This window comes from Mobula birostris, chromosome 31 (genome assembly GCF_030028105.1).
Source record: "Mobula birostris isolate sMobBir1 chromosome 31, sMobBir1.hap1, whole genome shotgun sequence".
NCBI lineage: Eukaryota > Metazoa > Chordata > Chondrichthyes > Myliobatiformes > Myliobatidae > Mobula > Mobula birostris.
This window is the reverse complement of record NC_092400.1, coordinates 21,288,717-21,306,453: the sequence shown is the minus strand read 5'-3', so window position 1 is coordinate 21,306,453 and position 17,737 is coordinate 21,288,717. Positions and strand designations below refer to the sequence as shown.

General features: G+C 37.2%; 2 protein-coding genes across 8 annotated transcripts in view; one reads left to right on the top strand and one right to left on the bottom strand.

The window, feature by feature from the left end:
* The window catches only part of atxn2 (ataxin 2), a 137,756-nt gene extending 130,864 nt beyond the window's left edge, over positions 1 to 6,892 (top strand). For 2 of the 4 annotated variants that reach the window (XM_072248016.1, XM_072248018.1), the window contains 6 exons: positions 1,220 to 1,407; positions 1,756 to 1,885; positions 3,250 to 3,398; positions 4,588 to 4,815; positions 5,618 to 5,789; positions 6,297 to 6,892. In XM_072248016.1, coding sequence (XP_072104117.1) covers positions 1,220 to 1,407; positions 1,756 to 1,885; positions 3,250 to 3,398; positions 4,588 to 4,815; positions 5,618 to 5,789; positions 6,297 to 6,325 — 896 coding nt within the window. In that variant the 3' untranslated portion in view covers positions 6,326 to 6,892. The remainder of the gene's footprint in view (positions 1 to 1,219; positions 1,408 to 1,755; positions 1,886 to 3,249; positions 3,399 to 4,587; positions 4,816 to 5,617; positions 5,790 to 6,296) is intronic. The other 2 variants (XM_072248019.1, XM_072248017.1) reach the window with 1 other exon arrangement.
* A 7,265-nt stretch (positions 6,893 to 14,157) lies between these two features.
* The window catches only part of sh2b3 (SH2B adaptor protein 3), a 174,687-nt gene continuing 171,107 nt past the window's right edge, over positions 14,158 to 17,737 (bottom strand). For all 4 annotated transcript variants that reach the window (XM_072247476.1, XM_072247477.1, XM_072247478.1 and 1 more), the window contains one exon: positions 14,158 to 14,758. In XM_072247476.1, coding sequence (XP_072103577.1) covers positions 14,466 to 14,758 — 293 coding nt within the window. In that variant the 3' untranslated portion in view covers positions 14,158 to 14,465. The remainder of the gene's footprint in view (positions 14,759 to 17,737) is intronic.

Below are 17,737 nucleotides of genomic sequence, written 5' to 3'. Positions count from 1 at the left end.
GTAACAAGGCATGATTAATTTATTGAATTGCTCAAATTACTGGCATTATTTTCCCATCAATAATGGTACTGCTGTAAATGACTCCCTTTTCCCTTAAATGAATTAAAAATGTTATTTGCTATTTCTTCAACTTCGATTTGTTCAATGTTGGCAGCCTCCCATAATCTCTATGACAGTAAGTGGTGTCACGTACCCTGTGACAGGTTAAAGAACCAGCAGAAATGGAAAACATCTTGGAGTCTGGTATTGCTGTTAACTAATGCTATTTATTAGTAACTACGCAATACAGTAATATAAAATCATATATATCAAACAGGTTAGCAAAGATTATATATAAGTGTGGAAATATAAAAACCAAGCTTCTTCAAGCCTAGGAGTAAATGGATACGGTCTTATGGTGATAAGTAAAGGGAATCAGTTCAGTTCAGTTCAGTTCGTGGTATTGAGTTGAGTAGCGATGGAGAGAGAGAGGTGTTGTGGTCGTCCGAGTAAGCTGATGCCGTCAATTCTTCCCGTTGTCCTCCGAAATCCTTTAGAAGTCACCAAATGTGACCACAACAAGGGGACCATTTTCTGTGGTGAATTCATCAACCCAGGTGAAGGTTGGACACACTAATAACTTCCCACTGGTCACACCTTTTCCACGGTGCGAGAGCCACTGATCGATTCTCCCGATCGTTCCTCTAAAAACCCACTTTTCTGAGGGCACAACGAAGTTCTTCCAGTGTCCAAAACCATGTGTGTCTGACAACCAGCTGACCTTGTATTTATCTCAGCATGCTGAACACCAGCTGTCCATCAAGAAGCTCCTCCCTTCCCTCTCTGTAGGAACTCAGAAGCTGGCAGTGTCCTTGCAGAAATTCCAAACAAACTGTGAGCAGTCTTTGCCTGTTTCTCTCTTAGTAACAAGGTGTTTGTGCTGTATGCTCTCTCTCTCTTTTTAAAAGCACAATTCATAAGGGATAATTCAGGATCCCATCACATTGGAGACACAAAATAAAATAGAAGTAGTTCACGTGGCCACCCCCCAGACCATAATGGTTTTTCTGTGTCAGTTCTTTAAATGCTTTCTGTAGTGCTTTTATTGAAAATTTGCTGCTATTGAAGGAATGTTTATCCAGCCATATCAACATTTGAAATACTCTGTCCTGCCTGTCTTAGATTATCTTGTACACTGAGTCATTGAGTAATTTATTCTTGCTAATTATTTCTTTTTCAGTACCAACCATGCCACAACAGCGACCAGATCAGCACCATCCTCAAGGCACACCAACTATGATGCATCCAGTTAGTGCAGCTGGCCAGATTGTTTCCACTGCTCCAGCTTATTCGCAATATGTTGCTTATAGCCCTCAGCAGTTTGCTAACCAGCCCATAGTACAGTCTGTAGCACATTATCAGTCACAGGTAAATTGTCAAGACTGCTTTCATGCAAGAGCTTCCAGTGAGTAATTGACAATATTTGAATAAATTTTTGCTAAATTGGAATAACAGTTGCAAAGATGACATTTTAAATACAAGACTGTAAGCAGCAAACATTATGTTGCATTTAAATGTTAAATTGGTGTCTTACCCACTTGATTCAAAATCATTAGTCTTTTGGAAATCATGGATTTTGTCAAATTACTGAAATTTCCATTATTTGAACTATTATTAAAGTATTATGAACATTACTAAACCTGACCCAAAGTAATATAAAGTCTCATTACCTCATCTCTGTATATTTTGTTATTAATGACATTTTTACCCCTGCAGCCTCAAATGTACAGCCAAGTAATGCAAAGTAATGCTCGCATGATGGCGCCACCTGGTCATGGACAGCCAGGAATGGTCCCTTCATCCACAGCTCAGTTTCCTACTGCTGAACAAACGCATGCTATGTATGGTAAGTTAATGCCAGATACTGTTTTGAAGAATTGGTTGAAACCATTAATTAGTTATCCTCAGTTATCGTACATGATACAAGGATCACTGGCACTACAATAGCATGGGACTTTAGAATGATGCTCTCTGCCTCAAATGAGACTGCATTTGTTGTTAGATCCTTGCTGAAATACTGCTTTTGGTTTTTGCAATTAAGATTCATTAGAATGAAATGAAGTTAAACAATGCTGTTTATAACCATAGTGGTCAAGTTCAGTTAACTAATGAAATATTTTTGCTTTTGCCTCAAGCGACATTAAAGAGGGCAAGTTTCAGCTCACTACAGTATCTTCAGGGTACAAGAGATTTAAAATTTAGTTTTTTTATGTTTAAAAGTCCATTAATTCATTAAATAAAACATTAGACAATAAGATATAGGAGCAGAATTAGACCATTTAGCAAATCAAGTCTGCTCTCCCATTTCATCACAGCTGATTCATTTTCCCTCTCAGCCCCAACTCCCCTGCCTTTTCCTGTAAAACATTGTTGAACTTGACATGCAGGAAATTTATCTGCATAATTACTGCAGCATTTGATCTTGTATATTACTGTGGAGCAGGGATTCCCAACCTGCTATGGCTCCATGGCATAAAAAGGATTGGGAACCCCTGCTCTAAAAGTAATTATATGTCAGTGCTGTGCTATTATGTACAGTAATTAGAGAAGTTTTGTTACTCTTGTCCTATCCCCAACCCATGAGGGTGCACTAACGATATACTTGCATTGGTTAAATTTCACCAGGTTGAAGTTTGAAGAGCAATTGTCCCTAATTGGAGATGATCTTATTAAAGCTTATAGGATAATTAACTGGGTAGATACTGAGAGGTCAATTCTGACACCAGTAATGTAGAACTAGGCATTCTTAATTACCCCAGAATAAGGAGTTCTACATTTAAGATGGAGATACAGAACTACTCCTCCCAAAGGGTTGTGAATCATTTGGAACACTCTATCTCAGAAATTGTGGAGGGAGAGTAACAGTATGGGTATAAAGCAGAGAACAAATAGATATTTGAGCACAAGTACCAAGAAGTATGGGAAAGGAGGGTGGAAAAGAGAAGTTACTTGGTGCATCGGATCAGCCATGATCTTATTGGCAGAAGCTGATCAGCCTCCTGTTTACAATTGTTCTAACAGTTTCTTCTTTTCAAATATCAGTTAGTTTGACTGTTTCAAATTAGCTATACTTAACATTTTTACTAAAAGTGGATGTTTCAATATTCTTCATTTATTAACAATAATTTTTTGCATGCTATTTTGAAGTTATCAATAAATGAGTGAGACTTATAATTAGAACACTGGCTAAGAGTTTTGCTTTCTCTCTAGTTTCCCCTGGCCCGATCCATCAGCAGTATGCACCGCACCCAACTGCTACCTTACATCCACATCCTCCACATCCACAGCCATCTGCTACTCCCACTGGACAGCAACAGGGACAGCATGCGGGAAGTCATCCAGCACAAAGTCCAGTCCAGGTAAGGAACTCCACCTTCATTCAGTTAATTTACTTCCCAGTGTGTGTGTGTGTGTGATTTTTTTTAATAGAAAACACAAAATCTAGCCATCAAGTTTATGCTAAATTCAATTCTTATAATATAGAAGATAAAAATGATATTTTGCACTGATAATTGTGTGCTTTTCCAATGCTGGATTGAGCTGTGTATTCTTGATGGCTTATTCAAGAGGAATACCGTTCCAAATTCAAAGTACATCTCTGTCACCATATACATCCCTGAGATTAATTTTCAGCTAGTGGAGTGCTGCCTCACAGCACCAGAAACCTAGGTTCAATTCTGATCTTGTGTGTTGTCTCTGTGAAGGTTGCAGTTCTGTGACCACATGAGTTTCCTCCAGGTGTTCTGGTTTCTCATCTCAGCCCGAAGGTGTATAGGTGCATAGGTTAACTAACCACTGTAAATTGTTCCTAGTGTGCCAGCAAATGGTAGAAATCTATGGGAGGTTATGAGGACACGGCAAGGGAAAAAAAATTGTGAATAATTTAGGATTAATATAAATGGTGATGTTAATAATAGATCCCAACTCAGTGGGCTAAAGGGCCTGTCCATGCTGTAGTTCTCTGACTTTGTGACTGTTCCTTTCCAAGAAGGCTTCAGAATCTGAACTGGGTGACTGCTGTGCAGTAGGAATATTCACAAGAGAATTGTGAAAACTGTCACAGAACTTCAAGGCTTTTTTCTCCTACCTAGGAAACAGCAGGAGAGTTTGTTTTGAATTAAGGCATTTACTCAATTGTTTCACTATTTTATATTGTCTCCATAATCCAGAGAAAGCATTACATAAATCTTCCGGATTACTCTGCATGAAAGGGGCAAGAGTCACATTTATTTAAGACAATCATTACCACAGAATAGGCCAAGGCCAGTTTTTCCACATTCATTGTGAAGAAATGGTATGAACAAGAGACAGAAGATGGTGATCAAGTATGTTAAGAGTTTAAGTCTTTTGCAGTCAGTCTGTAGAAGATGCTGGAGTAACAAATAATGAGCTTAGTTGTTGCATGTGTCTTCAGAACTTTTTATTACTGAGGAAAAGAGTAGTCCTTTGGGACCACCCTGATTTTCTAATATAGTTTTTTAGAAGAATGTATATGAATTCATATGTTTCATGTGATTTTTTAAAAATATATATATATATAAAATACAGCATCCTCAACATCAGGCTCCTCAGACCCTTCATTTGGGGAACCCTCAGCAGCAACAAGCAATTTATCACACAACTCTTACACCAACTCCACCCTCGATGACCCAAGGTCCCAATCCACAGTCTCCTCAGACCAGCTTCCCATCAGCACAGCAGACTGTCTATGCTCTTCATCCTCAGCAGGTTCAGCATGGATATTCAAATCCCCCCCATATGGCACATGTACCTCAGGTAAGGAAGCCTAACTCTTGAGCCAAGAACTCATGTAAGCCTTCAAGTGCAATTTTTTAAAAATATAAATTGCTAAATGTTAATAATTTGATCAATTTGTTTGGAGGATTCAAAGACGAGGATTGAGTTAATGAGAGAATATTCAGTTTTCAGGTTGGTAGTATGTGCTAATTTCACAAAGAAATCAGATACAACTTTTGCTGCAAGGTTGCTTTAACTGAATGATTACAAAATCAAATAAAAGATCTATAATAGTGAGATGAACCTGAGAAGTTGAGTATGGGTTGATCAAAATCATATTTGCATTATTTCTCTTAATTTGCTAAGCAAAATATAAACTATTTCTTTGGATTATTTAAAAAGCAGAGTTAATAATATCTGACTGTTTGAGAAATCTAAGTTAGTGTAGGGAAGTCTTGCATTATGGGATGCCAGCGTGTGTGAAATTGAACCCAGTGTACTTGCAGTGTTTCTGCTTGGGACCACAAATGGGCATTGAGCTTCAAAACACTGTGCCTTGCAATTTTCTTTTCTGTTACTGTTACATCACGTTTGATGGCAGATGAGGTGGTATTGTATCCGAAACTTAATGCATTATTATGTGAATGTGGGTAGGTATTTGTGACCCATGCTAGGTCAGACATTGGTATGTTAACAATTAGACTAAAAACAGAACAAAGATAGTATTGTGATTACTAAGTTAAATTGTTAACATGAAATGAAGCACTGCTTTTAACGCAACACTTTGTATAGTTGCAGCAAGTCATTTATTTGAAGGAATGTTCTTTTTTTTTCACTGTAGGCCCATGTACAGTCTGGAATGGGCCCTCCACATCATCCTGCCACTACCCATCCGCATATGATGCTGATGCCAGCACAACCACCTGGTGGGCAAGGTGCCATCCCTCAGAGTGCACTGCCACCCATTCCAGTTTCCTCAACTACACACTTCTCCTACATTGCACACCAACAGGGTGAGTACTCGCAAAACTGCCAGTTGAAGTTGATGATCATTTTCATAGGTTGTAGCAAAGTTGACGGTAATGTTTTACAGCACGACTCTTTTAAGCAGATTAATAGTAGGGAATTTGGTTGCCTATTTATGAATTTGTAAACCTACAGCCTTACCACGGATGAACATATTAAATGCAAAAAAGGACTTGGATTGACTGTGTGCCTATTTTTCATCTCGATCCACACAACAGCTAAGGTTGAGCGGCCATCATCTAATTCTATATCAACGCTATCCTGAACTTGACCCTGCAAGAATATCATTCGATCTTTCCTCCCATACGTACACTGCTACACGGGTTTTGTCTAGCCCCTCTTGAGTGCAAGGCTTGATATATTTATAGATTAGTTTTGGTCCTGAACAATAGCTAAGAAGGGAGTTAGTGGACAGTTCAAATTAAATAATGTCTGTTTGATAGTGCTTGCAAGAGGAAACACTAACTTGCAACTTTCTTCTCATCTCTCAATAGTGCAAGCCCATCATCAGCAGCAGTTGTAGTCCTGTTCTACACTAAGCAACAGGCTGAAGCCACTTATCCTTCCCCACCCTAAAACCTGGAACCAGAAGCACAGAGTATTAAAATTGTTCTCTCATGCTAAACGAACGTGCTCACACATACTTCCAGTTGTAATCAATTGATTCAATGGCTGCTGTTCTGAAGAAGTGGACTGGAGAGAAAGAAATGAGAATTACAGATATTCTGGAATAAGTGTGTCCTGTCAACAGATCTACAGAATGCCCAAAATCTGCTTTCCAATAACTGGAATGTATTTATTTTGCCTGACCCTTCTAAGTTATGAACTTCCCATGGTGAAAAGAACTAATAAAGTTGTTTGTTCCTGCTGCAAGCCATTCTGATTTGGGAAACCAGAATCCTCTGCTTCTAACCAAACTTGAACTCCATCTATAACAAAATCCGATTGTGAACTGGTGGATTATTTATGAATTGAGGTTGCTGGAGAAGAGTGCTGTCACCAGACAGTGGTGTAACTTTTAAGTTAAAAACTTTTACTTTGTAGATAATATAAAAAAAACATAAAAAAACAAAAAAATAAAAAGTTTTAAAAACTGACAATGTGATATATTGCAACTTTTTCTACAACTTTAATGGTACATAACTTTGAAGAAAAACATTAGGTTATAAAGGCTGTTTGACTCCTGAAGAGATCACATACAGTTATCTTTGCAATAATTGTCACTCATTTTTCTCCTTTACAGCTGTATGAAGAAGATTCATAATGAAACTGAGTGGAGAAATAGGAAATTGAGTATACATTGCCAAACAATTTTCATTTTTATAATTTTTGTTATGTCTAATAAGCAGCTAGCCAAAAATTAACCTTCTATGGGATAGCACTGACATCTCTCCTTTATTTCTTTAGGTGCTTTTGCTAAATTATGAATCTTAACATGATTTGTTGATTAAATCTGGGTTTGATGGTGTGATATTTGTTGCAGAGATGCTTTGGTGATCCAAATCTCTGTATAATCCACTGCTTGCAGCTAATGGTATTGATTTAGCTAACCTGCTTATTAGCATTGGTTGGCCAGACCAAAAAGGTTAAGTAAACAGCAGCTTATGTTTAAAAGAAAAAAATAGGGAATTTTTCCAGATCATAAGCAGTTACTAAATGTAATCGTCAAGGTAATCCAACTTTAACAGTTTGTAAGCAGCTCATTGAAACGGTTTGAAGGCCTGGCTTTGCCCAAAATTGGTAAGTATAATATATAATACAATACGCGGCGTGAGCGTCTGATAATAAATAGAGCTTATATCAATGAATAGAGTAAGTAATTATTTGAAATAACATTCTTGATGTTTTAAGTGATACTTTTTAAGTGCCCAATCTCTTTCGATGATGAAGGTTGATGTTAAGCAACGTTAGCCAATGTAGGTAGCTGCCTTATTATTAAGATGTAGATTTTTGGGAAATAAAACAAAAATCAGGGCAATGAGCAACAGTAATTGAAACGATCACATAGTGGGTTCAAGTTGATTACTTTGTTGGGGTGGAAGGAGTTTCCCCTTCTGATACTTTGACTTCATCTTCTGCTTTGCTGCTGTCTTTTCTGTGGAGAAGACAGTTACAGGGGTCTGCAGGTATACATGTTATGGTTTTCTATTTGGTGCATCAGGGAAGCTTTAGATCGTTTTTCAAAACTTAATCTACATTCTTTTTAAATGTTTACATGTTTAATGGGAACATTTTTCACTCAGAGGGTGGGGTGAGTGTGGAATGAGCTGCCGGCAGAAGTGGTTCGATTTCAACACCTAAGAGAAATTTGGATAAGTACATGGATGGAGGACCATGGTCCAGGCAGACTGATGGTTTGGTATGACTAGATCAGGTGAAGGGCTTGTTTCTGCACTGTAGTTCTCTATAGCTCTGAGGATATGTTTGTCTGCATTAAAAGGGATGTTTTTTTTTACTTTAATTGACTGTTATCTGTGTCAGTCTGTGTAATTTTATGAAATGAGTTTGTCTCTGGCAGTTTTGTGAAGATATTTGGAAATTTGCATATTATTTAACATAAAAGAAAAAAGTGAATTCTATTGTGCCATGAATAAATCCAAAAGACCAGGAGATATTTGTGAATGTTGTACGAGGTCTATTATTTTTCTAGCAATTGTGTTGAAAGTGATTTTGGTCTTGAGATTGTGGGCACAATGGAAAAAGGCAAATTTCAGAATGTTTTATTTTAAAGTTTCAAATAAATGGATCAATTTAATACTTGAAAAGAGGCAATATGCATATTCCAAGGTTGCAGTCTTGATGGTAGGAGAGCTAATTGCACTACACTTGTGTGGTTGTAAACAGAGTGACCTCAATATTTGTCTAAAAATATACATCATTTTCTTGGAATTTAGGCCTTGGAGTCCAGTTACCATTTTGATTTGTGCTGCTCTCCCTTTAAAGTCACAGGTATGATTCAAACAGGATTTTGTGGAGCTGCAGGATTATTTATACCTCTTTATACTCTGTTTCTCAAACAAAAAAACAGCATTACAATCATCTTTTTCAATATTTATGCATGCAACACAAAATTCTGATACTGTCTTCTCCCCGGTCACTACTCTTCTGATTTTTCCAGCCTTGTTAAGACGGTTGTTCTTGCATCATTATTTACATTTTGCCAGCAATATTGTTATTACGTTTCTAATGTCCAAGAAGCAATCATCTAGTGCAAGGTCAGAAACTGTTATGAAGCCTTCAGTCATTTCTTTGAAAGTGCCCCTTATGAAATAGGCAGGGTTGGCACAGTAGCTCAGCGGTTAGTGTATCACCAATACAGTGCCAGTCACTTTGGTTCAATTCCACTGCTGTCTGTAAAGAGTTTGTACGTTCTCCCATGACCATGTGGGTTTCCTCCAATGTTCCAAAGACGTACCAGTTAGTAGGTTAATTGGTTACATTGGGTATAATAGACCAGCACTGGCTCATGAGGCTGGAAGGGCATGTTACTGTGCTGTAGCTGTAAAATATAAAAATGGCAACACAATTGGAAGATTGAGATTTATGCATGAGAGAGAAGTAAACCAAGCATTAATGAATGAAGGTGTAATGAAGTGATTTATATGGGACTTATTGTATACAAAATTCAAATGGCCCTTTGCTATGAAATTGACATGGTAATCTGGTTAATTGACATTGCTTTTAGGAATCTTGCTCCTGCTCTCTGTTGGCTGTATTTTTACTCTTCTTGCAGTAAACTTCTTGACCTACAGATGGTGCAATGAGTCTGTACACTGCAAAATACTTTACCAACCATTTTTCTCATTAATATTCACAAGATAATTCTGTAGAAGTACTGAGAGTGTAAAATGAAATCTTGCTATGGAGCAATCTCAGATGCAAGATCATTCAGGCATTGAGCAGAGGCAAAGTGTCCACGTTTTAACCTCTGGTCAGTCAGTATTGCACAAGCTAGAACCAGAACTAAGGTATACCCAGTAGAAAAACTGCATTTGCCTTCCTCACCACCAACTGAACCTGCAAGTTAACCTTTAGGGAATCCTGCACAAGGACCCCCAAGTCCCTTTGTACCTCCGATTTCTGCCCGTTTACAAAGCAGTCCACACCTCTATTGTCTAGCAAAGTGCATAACTATATACTTTCCTGCACTATATTTCCATTGACTCTTGGCCCACTCTCCTAATCTGTCTAAGCAAATTCTCTGCTTCCTGAACATTACCTGCCCCTCCACCTATCATCATATCATTTGCAAACTTGGCTACAAAGCCATCAATTCAGTCATCCAAATCGTTGACTTATAACGTGAAAAGAAGATGTCCCAACACCAGCTGCCAACCCAAAAAGGCTGCCTTTATTCCCAATTTGTCTCCTGCCAGTCAGCCAATCTTCTATCCATGCAAATGTCTTTCCTGTAATACCATGGGCTTTTATCTTGTTAAGCATCCTCATTGTGGCAGCTTGTCAAATGTCTTCTGAAAATCCCAGAAGCAACATCTACTGACTCATTTGTTTATTCTGCTTGTTGTTTCCTCAAATAATTCCAATAGAAATAAAATAATGCTATGATTATGGTCACTTAAAAAAGTGTGCAGGAAAGTTGTCTGTCAATATTAGTGCTCGGTTATACAGTATTATATTGTGGCTTCCCGTCAGATGCACGGATTACTGAGCAGTATTCTGCAAGTCCAAATCAAGATAACATCTGTGCATTAATTTGGTTTTGAAGGCTTCAGTAATTAATGATAGAAAGTACACATTTAACTAACTTGAATGAATTGAAAGAAATCTTCTCTAAATCCTGCTCTGAATTAGATTATTTCATCCACATTGAGGCAGACTGAAATATTATTGCCCATTTCCATTGCAAATAGTTTTGTTTTGGCAGAATGAATGTTTTTGCTAAATTTACAAGTATCAGTAGAAAGAAAGCTAATTTCTGCAAATGCAGTTAAAGATTTAACAATGCAGCAGCTGGTTTTCTTCTCCACCTCCAAATACAATGTACAATTGATTCCAGTAGAATCAACTAAAGAGAATTGCCAATAACGATAATTTGGACAGTTTTATTAATTGATAAAAATACAGCATAGCAGTCATCATGTAAAATAATCTGAACATTTGTTAACACTGCTTGGTAACTTTGAGATGAGCATTTCTGAACAATGACTGCACCATATAAATTTAATCTAGAGAGTGAACAATCTGATAGAATCTTGAACATGCATTTTCATGATGTAATCCCCTAATTTTTAATAAAGTCCAAGTGCACTTTTCAATTGTATACAGCAGCCACTAAATGAAATTTGGTATTGATACATTTTAATTTTTAATCTTGCTGTGTTCTGTTACACTTTTTCCTTGCTAAAAACATTGACAACCAAATAACTGACTAAAACTATACAATTACAATTCTTTTATTCAAATAACCATTTGACTACCAAATTTCATTTAATGTTTGCATTCTTTACATCGAATATTTCAAAATAATTACGGATACCTGTAGTGTATCATATCAGTGCACAATTTCTATGCTTAGAAAACCAAATCTACAGTTCACTGAAATTCAAATTGAGACTGGGCTTCATTGGTGTAATGATTGAAAATGAAAGCGTCTAGTACTTTAAAACTGAAGGCACGGTTCATACAAAAGATATAATAATAAAAATAGTGTTTCCTGAATTACTATAAATTCCATAACAGGAGCTCAGAATTTCTTCAACTGTTATTGGAACATCAAAGGCAAATAAAGCATTTTTCCCCTGACCGGAACACCTTTGTCATAGATAAAATATTGACAATAATTATTTTATTTTTGGGAAGTGGGCAGTGCTGCCAATGCTAACATTTAATGTTCATTCAGAATTATCCTTGAATTGAACCTGCAGTTAACTATTTCAGAATCACATTGCACTGAGAGACTGGAGTCTCTCTGTTGGCCATTTGAGGTATAAGCCGATGAGGGTCAACAGTCAAGTACTTCCCTGATTATCATTGTTGATGCACTTTTTAAATTCCATAATTTGTTTAATTAGCTGAACTTGGATGGCAAAGTACTTTAGTGGCATTTGAACTGGGCTCTGGTTCAGAAGTGTAGATTGCTGGTCCAACAACTGCTCCAGATCGTTTCAATAAAATCTTAAGTAAAGGAATGAGTTCACATTATCTGGTGCACAAAAATTGATTGCCATTATTATTGCTGTTATTGTTACTAATTAAATACAAGTTTAATAGTCACTGGTTATTTATAATGCATCTTCCTCCACACAGGTTGCTGGATAGTTTGTTCAACAATAAGCCTGACATATGGTGGACCAGAATTTGTAGAGGAATTAAGTAACACTCAGAGTGACTCCTAAGTTCCATTGCTGCCGCTGCAAACCCCAGAACGATATTTGTGGAAGTTTAGATCCTAAGACATAGGAGCAGAATAAGCCCATCAACTCAATGGTCTGAATAGCCTTGTTCTGATCCTATGTCTTATGATCTTTAGACCCTGTGGGAAGTTTGTTGTGGCTCACCTTCCCACAGTATCTGCATTCTTCCAGGAGCAGAATTTGAATAAAGTTTTCCTCTCCTAAGTGCATAGAAGTCATTCCAACAAAGATCTATCAAATAATAGTTCAAATAGATTACCTCCAAATATAATAGTTATTACTGATTCAAATGTGCAATGTGAAACATGAATATTTTGGGGAAAAAACACTAATGTATTTGCCAATTCTAAATAAAACATGCTTTTAGTTATCTCAAGGTTGGTTGCAATGCTGTTTAATGGACTGCAACATTTAGAGCTTTTGAAATCTTAATTTTCAGTCTTTACCTCTTTGCAATTCAACTCTGATTGCAGACAATCTGTTATATCTTGACAGATTGTATTTTTGACTACCCAATCAAAGGTAGGATTGAAATTTAATCAGTAAATACTGGATAAAAGGTTTTATCTTGAAATGTGTCCTGGATAAGAAATAAGTTTTTAATTTAAGCTTGAGATAGCTTTTTATAAATGTGGCAATTCATGAACTGCTTATCCTTTTTCTTAAAAAAAACACAGACCAATAGATACACACCATCTTTATGCTGTAGACAAATCAGAAGAATAATCAGCAACAAGTGCAGTTTTTGTAGAGGCAGCCAGATTAATAATTCAAAACAAAGCAGAAAGCTTTGCTGCTCCTTTATAGGGTGCTGATGCAGTTTTCTCTCCCTATTTAAGAATATATTTGTATTACAGGCTGTGCAGAAAAGTGACTCTGTTTGATTCCTGGAATGAAGAGGTTGACAAAGCCAGTTTAGCTGATTAGCCCTATAGTCACTGGAGTTTAGATGGCAAGCTGCAAGATGCTGTACTGTGCACAGCTATCTTTGGGGACCAAGTCGCTGTTCCAGGTAAGAGGGTGCATCCGAACCTTAAGAGGGATTCTGCCCTCTGATGTATTCTGCACACTTCAAGGACAACAAATCCTAAATAAGCCAATTAATGTTAGATGGAGATTGTCTTATGTTACTTTGGCTTTTGTGACACCCACACAGGAACCAATTTTTGCAGTTCCACTAGTCTTATGGCCCAGGGCATGATTGTTTTGTGTCCTGCTTCTGCACTTTGAAGAATACAGGATAACACAATACTTTTAAAGCAATTGGAAAGCATTGACTTAATGTAGCAAACTCAGTTTTTAATAACTCAATATTCTTATGCTTATCTACTCAACATTCCCATTGCCCCCATTCCCCAAACTTGCAAGCCGAAATTACTCTCACCCAGTACATTAGATCCAGAATGTCTACGAATTCTTTACTGACCTAGTCATGCTAAAGCAAGTCAAATTTATGAATTTTTTTTTGGAAAGGTCATTAACTTGTCTTTTGCTTTCCTTGCTTCTCATTAAGGCTACCCCAGTATTTGCATTTTCCATTTAACTGGTCTGCATGTTGACAAAAATAAATCCACTATTCTTTATACTGTACCTCAGAGACACTACTTGTTTTCACCCTTCAAAAACCCCAGATTTTATGCATGTCATTAAATATAACCAAAACTATGTACCCAACCGCTCATTTGTAAATTTTGCAGTAGCCATAATAGGGAAGGGATGCCCAGTTCCACCTGTAGTTTGCAAAACATTCCAGAAATTACATCACCTTAGTGTTTACAATCCTGAACTGTCAGTTAAACCTTTTCCAAAAGCACAGGCAAGTGAGGCATTCTTAATTACAGACATTAAACTAGATAGAACATGTAAACTGAACAAAATTGCTGCAAATTAGCCTTTAAATGCTGCAAGTGCTTGTATTGTAAAATCATGAACTTTTACTACATTTTAGTATGGTTAATAGAAATAACATTATATAAAGAAGTACTTTAAACTTTTTATTCAATACATATGTACAAATTGTACAAGACAATCATTGTGATGCCCAGTGAGGACATAGTTAAACATGTTAAGAAAAAAAAATGAGCAAAGCTACAAAAATTAATGCTGTAAACAGACCCTTCAACAGGCCTAATAGAAAGAATACATTTCAGAGTAAACAAGGATTTGGTTTGAAGGTTTCTCACCTTTGCCTTCTGCTCAACCCTGAAACAGAAAAATACATTCATGTTTTCAGAGAAAACCTGAAACCATTTTCAGTGTTGATTTATCAAATGTGTCTACAAGACCTGTTCAAAGGAACATGTACTTATTGTCAATAGCCCGTGAATGACCCCTGGCAGCTGATTCCATGTCATAGTCTGAGTCTCGTTGGTGCCGAGTTGGCACAACTACTGAACCACTGCGTCGCAGGCCGCTGAAAGATTCCTCAGGAGGGGGCACTGTGTGCAACACCTGTTCTGGGCCAGCTTGAGTAGTTTCTGATACATTGCAGCCCGAAGGACTCAAGTGGGCAAGGTTGGGTTCAGAGTTTGAGCGATGGACAGAAAATGGCAACACCAATGCACTGCGCGGAGAAAAGGATCCTTTGAAAAGAAAAATAAATAAAATGTTAGGAATTGCTGATGAAATCTTACAAGCATTCTCATAATTGCAAAGGTATTCATTTATTGTAGAGAATTGGATGTAATTGCTCAATTGATAAACACTGGCTTCATAACCAGTCAAGGCACCCTTACCTTTGCCTAACCAGAAATAACACCACCATTTATACATAACACATTCATTGCTATTTCAAGAAAAACTAATCTGAATACTTACCACAGATAGTTTCAATTCCCAGTACATTTGAACACTTTTACAATCACTACAAGTAAACAGTTTCAGTGTCTCTGAAACACGACAACTGTCAGAGTCAGAAATGCCATAGATATTAACAATCAGTATTTGGATTTGCCTCACTGATGTTATGAATACTTATCTTTGGTCATATTCAAATAACACCACAGACGGAGAGGGTTACAGGCTCACTTAACTCACCTATTACAAATTATGGGAACTCATCCAATTGATATCCTTCAGGTGTATAGAGGCAATTGAAACAGTTTTAATTCAGAACGTTTTTACAAGGGAAGTAGAAACATTTCCAGTTTCCTGGTTGAAGAGCACCTTCATGGTGGAATCCCAATCGTTTTAACACTTACAGCTAAAGGAACTTTGGCTTCTGACACAGCCTTCTGACTGAGGGAACATTCCTATCTGAAACAGTTGTACCTGGATACCACTGCGCCTTCTCAAAAACTTCAAAAAAAAAAATACTGTTCTGTTTCAAAAACATTTCCAATATTCCTTGTAGATTGATCCTTTTGTTTGTTCATTTATGTTGACCTAACACCTCTTCTTCTCTTTTCATGCTTGCTGCCGTTAATCACCTTAATATTTCCTAGATTTTTCTAAATTTTACTCTTCAAGTATTAACATTTTGCTTTAAGGTAGCTTGGTTTATGGAAATCATAGGCTTAAGGTCAGATAAAGTTGTATTTATAACATTTCCCTTCATGAACTCAGGCCAGTACTTGTGAAATGAAGGCATTAAGAACAATGAGTATTAAGCAACTTACAAAATGTAATAAAACACAGGAGCAGGATTAAGCTATTCAGCCCATCAAGTCTGCTCTGCCGTTTAGTCATGGCTGATTTATTCTCCCTCAACCACATTCTCCTGCCTTCTCCTTGCAACTTTTAATGCCCTGACTAATCAGGAACCAGGCAACTAACACTTTAAATATAATAAGACCACAAGACATAGGGCATATGTACCCAATAACATGGCCCCCACAGCAGGCTGAGGAAATGAATTCCATTGATTCACTATCCTCTGGTCCTAGACTCTCTCACTTATCAAAACGTTTCTGCATGTCTACCTGATGCAGGCCTTTCAATAGCTGGTAGATTTCAATTAGATGCCCCCCTCAATCTTTTAAACTCCAGCAGGGCCATCAAATGGTCTTCATATGTAAACCCTTTCATTCCCAGGATAATTCTCATAAATCTCTGGAGTCTCTTCAATGCTAGCACATAGTTTGTGACAAAATTATTAATTGGAGCATTGTGCTATATCCGACTATTACATACATTTAACCCTATGCTTTTTTGTGGCACTTGTATTTCAAACACCATCCTGTCAATTTTTCTATTAATATTCCATTGTACAGTTATATACTGCATAGACAGAACAAGCCTCCAGCCACTGCATTTTACATGGTTTATAGTCATAATGACGAAATATCTTTGTTTCCAGAATCAAGTACTATGAGGCATCTCTAAAACCATCTGTCATTTAAAGCTCATTATACAACCAACTTAACTAGTTTTTGGAATTTTTATATTTAGCTTAAAAGAATGCAAATTATTTTCTGCTTCATGATCTTTTGTTCCTTTGTTAAGAAATGCACTTGTCAATTAAAGATTATGGAGCAAGTTCAAAAAGTATTCCATTGGGTACTGAGGGTTAGATGAAATGACTGAGTTCAGGTGTAGGTCTATACCCAAGTTATTTAGATTACTATTCACTCCATATAAGACAGGACCTGGCAAAGAGGCTTTTCTCCCCACTCATGTTTCAAAGAGAATTGCAATATAACCGTAATTAACAAGAGTGACAAGATCAAGCCAGCAAAATTAATGTGACGGTAACAGAAAGGAACAGAGAATAAGAATATTCAACCGCAAGCTCATTTTTCTGTCACTTGATGCCAATATTGAATGTTTCCTTTTGGATCTCCACTGAGAAATTATCAACACAATTTATTTAGAAAAGAGATATAGAGCTCAAGACACAAAGTGCCTCAATTCATATTGGGGCTAAATTCAAGTTTAGCATTTTAACAAGATATATTATGACCTTTCAGGGAAAGATAACAATGGTTACCTAAAGCAACACACATCAAAGTTGCTGGTGAATGCAGCATCTCTAGGAAGAGGTATAGTCGACGTTTTGGGCCGAGACACTTTGTCAGAACTAACTGAAAAAAGAGCTAGTAAGCTCTTCTTTCAGTTAGTCCTGACGAAGGGTCTCGGCCCAAAACGTCGACTATACCTCTTCCTAGAGATGCTGCCTGGCCTGCTGCGTTCACCAGCAACTTTGATGTGTGTTGCTTGAAATTCCAGCATCTGCAGATTTCCTTGTGTTTGTGAATGGTTACCTAAAATTAGTTTTATCCCCATCACTTCATTTCCCCACACTCCATTAGTGGAATACAGCAGGCACCTGTCTTTATTATCTGTTTACACATGCATTACTAACAAGGCCCCAGCATTTATGGACTACTCCAAATTATTCTCAAGCAGTTGTTTGCTTCAACCACTTCAGCCTGTCATGACAATCTACTCACAGTCCTACTGTGTAGAGTTCCCTGGTGTAAAGCTCCCTTTACACTCTCACCAATTTGGTTCAGCTCATAAGCAACACTTTGAGCATTAGGTGATTATTAGCCAAATTGAACTATTACTGCTTTTTGTAGGCAAGACATATCTTCAACATTTTTACATCAGTGGTATTTATG